The sequence below is a fragment of the Physcomitrium patens genome, chromosome 9 (assembly GCF_059467195.1).
Source record: "Physcomitrium patens ecotype Gransden chromosome 9, ASM5946719v1, whole genome shotgun sequence".
NCBI classification, from domain to species: domain Eukaryota; kingdom Viridiplantae; phylum Streptophyta; class Bryopsida; order Funariales; family Funariaceae; genus Physcomitrium; species Physcomitrium patens.
In genome coordinates, this window is record NC_143418.1 from 3,161,038 (window position 1) to 3,171,551 (window position 10,514).

General features: G+C 45.9%; 3 protein-coding genes across 4 annotated transcripts; 2 read left to right on the forward strand and 1 right to left on the reverse strand.

The window, feature by feature from the left end:
- The first annotated feature begins 1,510 nt into the window (after window positions 1-1,510).
- Window positions 1,511-5,458, forward strand: LOC112286916 (uncharacterized). The gene is made up of 4 exons (XM_024529317.3): window positions 1,511-2,655; window positions 2,855-3,091; window positions 3,352-4,680; window positions 4,880-5,458. Exons 1-4 carry the CDS (start codon window positions 2,249-2,251, stop codon window positions 5,397-5,399), a joined length of 2,493 nt encoding a protein of 830 aa, XP_024385085.1. The 5' UTR covers window positions 1,511-2,248; the 3' UTR covers window positions 5,400-5,458.
- A 1,275-nt stretch (window positions 5,459-6,733) lies between these two features.
- On the reverse strand, window positions 6,734-9,119 carry LOC112286852 (pyruvate dehydrogenase E1 component subunit alpha-3, chloroplastic). Its single transcript, XM_024529175.3, has 4 exons — window positions 9,108-9,119; window positions 8,451-8,966; window positions 7,527-8,307; window positions 6,734-7,374 (listed from the first exon to the last, which is right to left on the reverse strand). Exons 1-4 carry the CDS (start codon window positions 9,117-9,119, stop codon window positions 7,097-7,099), a joined length of 1,587 nt encoding a protein of 528 aa, XP_024384943.3. The 3' UTR covers window positions 6,734-7,096.
- On the forward strand, window positions 9,080-10,206 carry LOC112286548 (uncharacterized). Of its 2 annotated transcripts, XM_024528508.3 has the most exons (3): window positions 9,080-9,237; window positions 9,589-9,740; window positions 9,955-10,206. In XM_024528508.3, the coding sequence occupies exons 1-3, from the start codon at window positions 9,146-9,148 to the stop codon at window positions 9,996-9,998; spliced, it is 288 nt and encodes a 95-aa protein (XP_024384276.1). In that variant the 5' UTR covers window positions 9,080-9,145; the 3' UTR covers window positions 9,999-10,206. The 2 variants fall into 2 exon arrangements, with proteins under 2 accessions (XP_024384276.1, XP_024384275.1); XM_024528507.3 differs by having other exon boundaries at window positions 9,589-10,206.
- Window positions 10,207-10,514: the final 308 nt, after the last annotated feature.

Sequence of the window (10,514 nt, forward strand, 5' to 3'; positions counted from 1 at the left end):
CAACACATCACACACCTTCTTCAACCCACTAAATGCATCGTCCTTGAGAATTTTTTTGACATCCGCTTTCACTAGAATTATTATAGCTCTTCATTAAGAACTTGAAAATATTGTTAAGGGTCCAACAATGCTCAAGGAATTTAGGTTCCACAATGGAGCTAATAATATCACCATTTTACTTGGTTATAAAGAAATAATTTTCTACAAGGGCCTTCTAACATCAACTATATTTTCATAGGCCATGGACATCAAGTTGTACTACTCAATAGTGAGTTCTTTTGCCATCTCATTGTAACATTCATGGCTTCCATCATTTGCTCTTGTGCCTTAGTTATTATAGTAGAACTTTCTTGTTACAATACTAAAATGGAAGTGTCAAAGCTCAAACAAGTAGAATAAGAAACCTAATGCTAATCAAAACTAAAAAAATGTTACCTTAAAAGTAGAAAATATGAGCAAGCATGAATGAAGATGTAGGGGCAAGGCAAAGAGACTATTTTGGGGTGTGTCACTTACTCTCTTTTAAACAAGAATTAAGAATCTTTGAAGGCAAACAAAACTAGAGACAGCCATGATTGCAACCATGATGAAAAATATGGTAATCATAGTAAATGTGGTTGATTTTCATTGGTTGTAGATCTACTAGTAGTAGATAAATGAATCCAAAGGTCATGATTGTGATGATGGGTGGATCAATTTAATAAAAGATTAGGTCAATTTAACATTCTCCAAAAAAAAAAAAAAAAAAAAAAAAAACTATTTTTTATTTATTGCCAAAAAAATATTTTATATTGCATTTCAAGAAGTTGATGTAGTTAATTAAATTCAAGAGACAACATACGATCAGACACTCGTAATTTAGGGCTGATGAGCCATAATGTTTCAAGATCAAATCCAACTTGGGTTGATCTCAAGATAGCTACTGTTGCAAATCACCTTTTTTGGACTGGTTTAGTACGAAGATCCTGAAACACAACCTTTATGACGGTGAAATGAAATTAGATTAATGGATTCTAAGAAGCAGGTAAATTCTAACATCTAATAATAAATGAGAAGGTCTTTGAAATAGTGTTTTACCGGGTATGCATTTTCTGCTTAAAGGTCCCAGTTTTGAAAGCTAGTAAAGGCTGAATTGATCTGTTCAGAGAGTATTTTCGAAGTCAACCAAATTGTTCTGATGTTGTTGTGTTTTATTTTCGTCATGGATTGGAACGTGAAATAACTGATTCTGTGGGTCTCATGTGCACATTCTAATTTCTCAAACAGTGGTCCTATGGCCTTGTGAAAGTTCGTGGGGACAAATTGAATGAATCTGTGTTCAGGCCAACAATGCAAGGTCCTGTTTTTTTAACTGCAATTGCTTACACTCACAATTGCAGCATTCCAACAGTTTCACTTAGAGGAAAGTGGAAAGCGTTTGCCACTTTCAAAAGCCTAGTCCAATACGAAGTGTATGTTGTCTAATTTTTAAACCCTAAACCCTAAACATTCTTCGAGAACGCCTGATCATATCCTGGAGGCCAAGGAAGTCGATTATCCTCCTCGGAGAACGATTTCACAGGACAGAGATCGCTCCCCATTTAGAACACAATTTACGGAGGTGGAAGTCACTATTTTTTTGCTGGAACTTCACTTCACTCGGTGCCCAGGCTCTCAGAGAGTGTTTCCACTTTGGGTCATCTTTTTGCAGTGTATTTTTGTGCACGTCTGATTCGAATTCTATAAAAAAATATGTTTGGCAACGGGGACGCTGAGATCGGCTGGTGCTTCATCAATATCTTTTCAGCACTGCCCACTCTGCCACCAAATTGCATATCTTCTTCGCCACCAGTTACCTCGCAAAAAAAATTATATTCTTTTTATTCTGCTAATTTAGGAGCGTGCGAGGTCAATTCAGCGTTTGGTATGGCTATTAGGTCGTCCAACTTGTGTGAACCCGTCATGAGGGGACCAGGAGTATTTTACACCACCTGTGGAGTTCAGGGTTTGTGATTTTATTAAGCGTTAGGCTGCTTAGGAATTCGACATCGCCTTGAGCTGGATACTGACGTAGAGAATGGAGCCGTAGAACGCGACATTGCTGGACAGGAAGTCCATTCATGAGCTTGAAGACTTGGGCGATCATACTCTGTTGAAGAGCTATGGGTTTCTCGAACAGGATTGGTACAGTTTTTGCAGTGGCGTCACGACTTTAATTTGGCCACAATTGGTGATTATCTGATTGCAACTGATAGTAAGGATCGTAAAGATGGAAGCCGTGGTGGTGAAGGAGCAGTTGGAAAAAGAGTTGCTACAACCGTGTATGGATGTAGATAATTCGTCTCTGGAATCGCCGATACAGGATTCATCGAAATTGAATGTTTCAATCTCCTCCTCCTCCTCCTCTCCCCCTGCATTTCTAAATCACAAAAAACGTAAACACTCTACGCGCTCAGGCAATGTCACAGCGGTGGACATCGATTCCTACAAGTATGCATACGACATCGTCTCAGCTCTGCAACTAAGCTTTGTGCAATCCGACCGCCTTCTCCTGACGCTTGTCCGACGCCTCCTGTCTCGTTTGAACAGCTCTTCTGACTCTGCCTCGCCCGCCCTCGCCGAAGCCCTCTGTGCTTCCGGATTCCTTAAGCTCTTGCCACAGCTCTTGCTCCACTCGTAAGTTTTAACCATTGTTGCTACCTCTCAATCTCCAGCCTACAAAAATTCCTTTTGAACCCCAGACTTTATACGTTTTTGCTTCCTAACCCTATGGTCGAATGCATTCTTTCTTTCATGGCTTGTTCATTCATCTCCCTTTCAAACCCATGCTTTCAAGCTGCTTCCCTTTATAACAGTACTGATGTCGATTTGGCAGGTCTTCCAATGTTGCCAAGAAGAGCGCGGAAGCATTGAGTCTGTTAGCCATTAGCTCCTATGAGGTTAATTGTCAGGTGGCCACGGAGGAAAAAATTCTAGTGGCATTAGCACACTTGCTGAGTACGGCTGAATCTGATGTTTTGTTGGTGGCTATGCATGGTATTCTAAATGTGACAACCACTGCATTGGGTTGCACTTCTCTACGTGAAGTAGCCGGTCTGCCAGAGCAGCTTTTGTAAGCATCACATCTTGAGGCATCACGTGTATACATTGGTCTGAATCTTATGCCACACTTCACTTAACTTGCACTGGGTGGTGATGTGAGACTAGGCTGCTTAATTGTCGTACATGTTATGAGTATGAGAAGAGAGGCAAAAAAATTCCTTTAACTGTTACTAGTACATGTGAAAATGATCAATTAGCATCTAAGATTCTTATTTGAAATGCACGTAGGAAAGCACCGTTGAAATCTGACTGCCTTAATGGTTTTGACAGGCGGCTAGTATCTTTTTTGGCTAGTTCACTGCATGGATTCGTACAACCTGGAGATAAAGACATCTTTGACAACTCCCGCAAGTGCGTAGACAGTGAAGAATCTATCAGGGCAACCGAAACGGTAACTGAAAAATTGAGTGATCATCAAATGCCAAGGGAAGAGAACCTTGATTCTCTTCTACATCTCACCAGTGATGAAGCCATTGACCTCTTCGATCTTGTATTATGCACGCTGAACACTGTATTCCTAGATGTTGGTCTACTTCACCTATCTGGGGTGCCTCATGCGCTTGTGAGCTTACAAAGGCTGTGGAATTCCATCAAGCAGCTGCATTCTCAGTTTGATGAAGCTTTTTTCAATATCACGAATCATTGGCCTACGCTAGGGTTTATTCTGGCACCAAGATTAAGATCTCAACTTGCAAAATTGATAATGTTGCTGGCAATGGAAGCACGTGTGGATGCAGAAGCAAATAGTATGGATGCAAGAAAGCTCTTTTCGAAGGAGCTTTGCTCAATGGATCACTTCTTTCAGAAGCATTGGGAACTTTCTCCAGCACAGATGACCATAGCGCCTGAGATAAATGCATTGTCCAGATTTTTTGAGAAAATCGCTGGATATAGTCCTGTTGGATTGCTAGAGCGCCTGGTGGATACTGTGACGGCCTGCCCTCCTGCCGTAGCTGACGAGCTTGACTTGACAATTCTTCTCAAAGACATGGAGCATGACCTTGGTTGCTTGCCTGTGTACAACCAGGACATTCGACTCCTGAAGTGTAAAGGTGGAGTAGAAGTTTCTTACCCCATTTCAACATCGTCAGTAAGCTCCAAAGATTGCATACAAGCTTATATCTCTGGATATACAGTAGTACTACGAGGGTTGCAGTTTCGATTCCCTGAAATATGTGCGCTTTCCAATGGACTTGCGGCGGAATTGGGGCAGGTGACAGTCGGCGCCAACCTCTACTTGACCCCACCAGGATCACAGGGTCTTCGTGTCCATTTTGATGACCACTGTGTATTTGTTTGTCAACTCAGGGGTCGTAAAGGATGGGATGTGTATCCTCCTCTTGAGCAGCTACCTCGACTTTATTCCTTCAAAACTTTGTCTACTGAAGTAACGAAAGATTACGCTACACACTTCGACCTTCAAGAATGGGACACACTGTACATCCCAAGAGGATTTTTGCATGAAGCCCGAACTGAGTGCCCAGAGCAAACTATTGAAGTTCAAATTGACAGGCATGTTTATCCTACGAGCAACCCATCAGAATGGCACGGCGCTTCTCTGCACGTATCTTTCGGTGTTGAAGTTGAACCCCCATTTGAGTAAGTCAAATCTTGTTTATGTATCTCTAACTTGTCCAGGAACCGAAAACATGTATGTTTTCGTATTGCTGCTCGGATAACTTAGTATTACCGACCGTCAGAAGAAGCGAAATCTTCATTTCTCTCTCAGATTCTATGCATTGGTTCTTCCATTTGGCAAGGATGCAACATCTTATTGACCTATCTGTGGGACCTGCAGATGGGAAGGCTTATTGCATATGGCTCTTCGATCATGGTGTCACAGAAGTCGCCAACATACGATGCTAGGAAAAATGCATGAGATATGTGAAATACTTTTACATGTGGCGATCAGGAATGTAGGCAACAGCTGTCACCTACTCCGCAAAGCATGTATGCTGAGGAGCTCACAGATGGATGCAGATGCAGAGTGTTTGTTTCACGTAATGCTGAAAGAAGTGGGTGTATCAGCTGATTTCCAGAGTGCAATCCAAGCCTTCCAGAAGGTGGGGGTAACATGGTTGGACTGGGTACGGCATCTGTCAGTCGGACATTTTGATATTAATGAATTGGGTTGGGACTGCGACATGTTAAGCAAAAGCGACATAGTCACACAGCTTGAAGATGCGTTTCTCAAGATGCGCGGCACGTTCATTCTCGAAGCATCGTTTATAGAGTCTGTAAAGGTTCGAGCTGTATTGCTTAATAAATATAGGAAGAGCAGACAAAAGCTCATGAATGGTCTCCTCGCCTTGCATTGAGGCAGGATGGATCTGCGCACCCCCAATCTGATAATCAGACAAGTTCTATTGGATTTTAATCATGTTGCACTACAACTCTAAAAGCTTTTTCTCACAGCTCATCTAGGCGATACAATTCAGGATATGATTAGGACTTCCTACGTGTGAAAACATGGTGATGATTCAACATTTCTTTCGGACAACAGGGTCATGTGGTCTATGGGGGTATTATGGGCTCAAAATGAACCACTTTACTGGAGATAAGAGCAATTTACTCTTTCCACCTCAGAAAGGTCCGGCACAAAAAGTTCGGTACTCAAGCACTGACGATCTCAGGAAGGCAATCGACAATGTTGTCAGAAAAGTGAACTCTTACCGAGGGGATCCTATACTAGACGGGAGTAGCAGCGTCACCCAGCAGACTGACGTACCCATGGGAACCAACCGCGTCGAGAATAAACTGAAATCCCAGGTCTGCCTCATTCTGATTTGATTTCTCCAATTCCCCAAGAAAATAACATTTCTTAGCGAGACTACTTGTATTGACAATCTCGTAATCCTAGTGTGAAATTGCAAGCATGAGAGAAAAACTTGCGTCAAGCTGCCCTCAAGTGTGGAACAAACAGTCGCAACTAGCGCTCGCTCAACAGCACAAGCAAACAGAGGTCATGTATACACAAGACAATCATGGCAGCAAAAAGCAATGCCTCAAGAAAAGTCAAGATCGCCCAAGTGCTCTCTGCCCCAAGCACCACAGCACTCCATGCCTGGAAACAGGTATTAACTCAATATGCGCAGTCACTTTTTCTAATAAAAAACCCTTCTCCATACAATAGATCATGTTCTTTTTTAACTAATTCACACCCACATCATCCCGCTTGCTTCCTACTAGAACCGACCGCTCATAAAACCCCGGATTTGAAGAGTTTCCACCTGCAACCATGTTTCCGCAAATCCACGACCGTAAACAAATGCAAAAATCTACCGCCTCAAATACCCCTGAAATCGCTTCCTTCCGTCCATGCACAACTGACAAGACAATGACCGTAACAAACAACAGTACATAAAAAAACAAACCAACGCCGGAGAAACTCCAACAAACCAAATTCACGCACAAACCTACTCTAACAAACCCTCCACCACAATCACGCAAAACTGCCAACCACCATACACTACACGTCACACATATATCTCTCACTCCCCACTCGGCTCACACAGCCCCTTTCACAACCGTCCCCACAATACATCACCTCCATTTCTCGCACCACAACCATTCTACTTCTCCGCACCCCTTTACCTTCACTCCCAATCACATTCACCACTCCACAATTTCCACATCCATCAACAAAAATATATATCGCCAACCAAGCTTCCTAACACAAAAATTTCACAACTGCTTCCTGCAGATACACTAGCGTACATTGGTCTAACTCGTGGTCCTCCTCCACACCACCCTGTTAAACCCTATTTCGAATCCCACCCATTCCACCTCTACCTGTATCCCCACACTCTGCTCGTGGGTTCACTCTCCCTTCCAGCCGCTACATTACGCCGACCGGACGGCTACCCCCTACCCAATCCACCCTTCCCCATCTTTCTCGTGCTTCCCAATGCACCCCACAGTACGCGCCCTGCGTGCCGTGTTCGCTTCGAGCACTCCCCGAGGCCTTCCAACCAACTCCTCCCCAACCCACCCCCACTTCTCTGCATCTACACCCTCACACCTGCGCGGTTCCCGCAGTGAATCCCGGATCCTCGCATCGGTATCTCCCGTCAGGCCCTATTCCAAACCCTTTCGGGTCCGCGAACACGTTCTCCAGCAGCTGGCTCCGCCCCGGCAGTGGGCTCGCGTCCGCGAATTCCACTGCATCCTCCACCACCTCGTCGATCTTCTTCTCGATCGACTTCAATTCCGCCTCCGTCGCTATCTCGTTGTCCAACAGGTACTTCTTCAGCGCCACAATCGGGTCCCTCGCAGCGTAATGCGCTTTCTCAGCTGCACACAACAACCAAGCACCCAACCTTCCTGTCAATTCACTCGCTCCCCGCAGCCCCCACAAAACACTGTTCTACCATTCCCACTCCTCCCCGCCTCTACATCGCCACCCCTACCCTCGCCTCCCCTTCCCTGCCCTGCCCGCACGTTACCTGGCGCTCGCAGTTCGTCCGGGTCCGCCAGCGAGTGGCCCCTGAATCGGTACGTCTCGCATTCGATCAGCGTTGGTCCGTCCCCTCTCCGAGCCCTCTCCACCGCCTCCTTCGCTACCTCCCGCACCTTCAGCACGTCCATCCCGTCCACGTGCGCGCTCGCCATCCCGAACGCCGGGCCCTTCTTCCAGATCTCCGGATCCGAAGTCGACCTGTAATGCGACATCCCGATCGCCCACAAGTTGTTCTCCACCACGAATATCACTGGCAGCTTCCACAGCTGCGCCATGTTCAAACACTCGAAAAACTGCCCATTGTTCGCTGTCCCGTCCCCGAAGAACGCGATCGATACCGGCATGTCGCCCTCCTCCTTCAACACCTCCCGCTTGTACTTGCTCGTGAAAGCAGCCCCCACCGCCACCGGAATCCCCTCCCCGATGAATGCGAACCCCCCCAACAACCCATGCTCCGCCGAAAACATGTGCATCGACCCCCCTTGACCCCGGCAGCACCCCGTGCTCTTCCCGAACAGCTCCGCCATCACCTGCCGGGCCGGCACGCCCTTGCTCAACGCGTGCACGTGGTCTCTGTACGTGCTCGTCACGAAGTCCGTCTGCTTCAACAACTTGATGAATCCCGTCGACACCGCCTCCTGCCCGTTGTACAGATGCACGAACCCGAACATCTTCCCCCTGTAGTACATCTGCGCGCACATGTCCTCGAAGCTCCGCCCCAACACCATGTCCTCGTACAGCTCCAGCCCTTCATCTTTCGTCACCAACTGCCAATCCCGCAATCATCAATCGCGTCAATCCCCCACCCAACCACACACCAACCGTCAAAAATCCCCAATGCAGCTCCCACCCCAATCCAACCAACCAACCAACCCAATCCACGCCCGCAGTCACCTCCACGTCCACTCACCAAATCTGCCTTGTCCGACTTCGACCCGCTATTTGGCTTCTCCGTCACCGCCTTCGACGCGGACACAGCAGCCCGCACATTGCCGCCGCCTGCAACTCGAGGCGCCTTCTCCCCAGCGACACAGCCAGCACCCAAAAGAAGCTTGGAGCTCTGACACCGGAAGAAAGCCTTCTCACAACCCGCGCCACCAAAGTGGGAGCAAGGAAGGGTCCGTCGAGAGTCAAGCTGCGGCACCGCGACACGAAGAGAGGAGAGGGCAGCCATGGTGGCGAGGAGCAAGCGACACAGCAGCAGGAGGAAACAACATTCAAGAGGACAGGCGGGGGGCGGGCTAATATGAGGCGACCAAGACGAAGCAGAAGAAAAGGAAGGAAGGGAAGGGGGCGGAGCAACCGAGACGGAAGGGGTGGGTGGGTGGGTGGAGGCTTTTGCATTCGCGAGCCCAGCTTTGCTTTGCGGAGCCTCCGAGGCAGCCCGGCACCAGCCTCCTCCTCCTCCTCGTCCCCCTCCTCGTCGCTAACGGCATGACCGGATGACTCACCACCCTCGCCCACACCTCTCCCCCGCTGTCTCCCAAATGAACGAACAAACCAACTAACGAATGATCGAATTAATGAATAGGCGAATGGATGTGTCCAGGCTGACGAGGGTGCACACTCTGGCTACCATCTATCTCTGATTTCATTAATTCATTTATGCATTTCCGGTGGACCAGTCTCCGGCTGTGTGGGGCTTTGTTTCTACTTTTTGTTGTGTCGTGGAGCAGTTGGGCTTGGCAGCAGAGAAGGTGCGGAGCTCACACCTTGGCAGTTTTTTTTCTTCATTTAGGAATGGATTTTGGGTAATGTTGTAAAAAAAAATTAGTTGTATATTTTGTCCACAACTACTTGCTTCCAATAGGTGGAACTTTGGATTGAGGGGAGTAGTGGCATAGATAGTATGGAGAGGATTAAGGCAAAGTCTAAGGAGAAAAATAGAAGGGTACAAATGGAATTCAAGCATGATTAGTCATCTAAGTAGCATGTGGTTGGAAGCACCCTTATTACGAGCTTGAAACCATTAGAACTTTGTGTCATTAGCACCAATCCTTTGAGCTAACGACTCTTAACTGGAATGTCACTTTATTTTTTTAATCTAGGTTTTTCCTAGCTCATTCCCCAGCCACTAGTGCAGAAGCCGACGTGGATGCCGACCCTGTGGCCACCATCGAGTTTTCAACACATCCAGTGATGGAGTCATTGTGTCGTACGTCGTCTACATCCATAATCGTGGGACCAGTCGCTGGCGATGGTGGGTCTTTTGCTTCCAACTGGCTTTGTTTTAGAACAGTGATCGGGGTTGTGTTATTGCCCTCGTTTGTCGCTGTTGTTTGAAAAGGTCCTTTGGCACTTCTCAATTTATCCTGAACTCTCACTATCTCTCTCTTTTGCTTTTCACACCACGAACAAAAGGGTTTAATGTTAATTTGTCAGGCCAGTTACCTTTGCAAATTGTATGTTTGCAGCCGTGGAGAGTTTACAGCGATCCGTGATTTTGTTTTCCTTATAATACTGTTATGTGCGTGCAATTACGTTACAGTTATCGGATGTTTTAGAACCAAGTATAGAGCATACAAAATAACAGTACTGGTATGTTTTCGAAGTAGTAAATTTATTCATGGATTGTATATGAGTGCTGAATTACCCAAAGTATATTGAAATGTGGTCATTGTGTTGTTATTTAAGACTTTTAAATTGAGTGATTGATTTTTCTGTCACATCGGATATATGATGATTATTTTTGTTCCAAGGTTTTTAGAAACGGTGAATTTTGGGATATTATAAGTGGTAAAAAATATTTTTTGGTTGATATGGAAAAATTTGATTTTGAGAATGAGTCTTGGTTAGTCACAGAATCGTTGAAGCTGTAGGGTTTTCGTCAACTTGTATCAATTGTCAGAATCGCTTGTGTCGGTCCTTGAGATGTTTCCATTGGTGCCTTTCAAGAAGCTCGAAGACCTGCATGTAACAATTTTTACATGTGGATTGTATTGTGATTTATTCCAACGGTATTGAGACAATACCA

Coding starts and splice junctions, on each gene's coding strand:
- LOC112286916 (XM_024529317.3), top strand. CDS start 2,249: ATGGAAGCCGTGGTGGTGAAGGAGCAGTTGGAAAAAGAGTTGCTACAA. Junction 3,092..3,351: donor GGTCTGCCAGAGCAGCTTTT/GTAAGCATCACA, acceptor TGGTTTTGACAG/GCGGCTAGTATCTTTTTTGG. Junction 4,681..4,879: donor GAAGTTGAACCCCCATTTGA/GTAAGTCAAATC, acceptor TGGGACCTGCAG/ATGGGAAGGCTTATTGCATA.
- LOC112286852 (XM_024529175.3), bottom strand. Junction 8,308..8,450: donor AGTCGGACAAGGCAGATTTG/GTGAGTGGACGT, acceptor CGGGATTGGCAG/TTGGTGACGAAAGATGAAGG. Junction 7,375..7,526: donor GGACGAACTGCGAGCGCCAG/GTAACGTGCGGG, acceptor TGTTGTGTGCAG/CTGAGAAAGCGCATTACGCT.
- LOC112286548 (XM_024528507.3), top strand. CDS start 9,146: ATGCATTTCCGGTGGACCAGTCTCCGGCTGTGTGGGGCTTTGTTTCTA. Junction 9,238..9,588: donor TGGGCTTGGCAGCAGAGAAG/GTGCGGAGCTCA, acceptor TTTTTAATCTAG/GTTTTTCCTAGCTCATTCCC.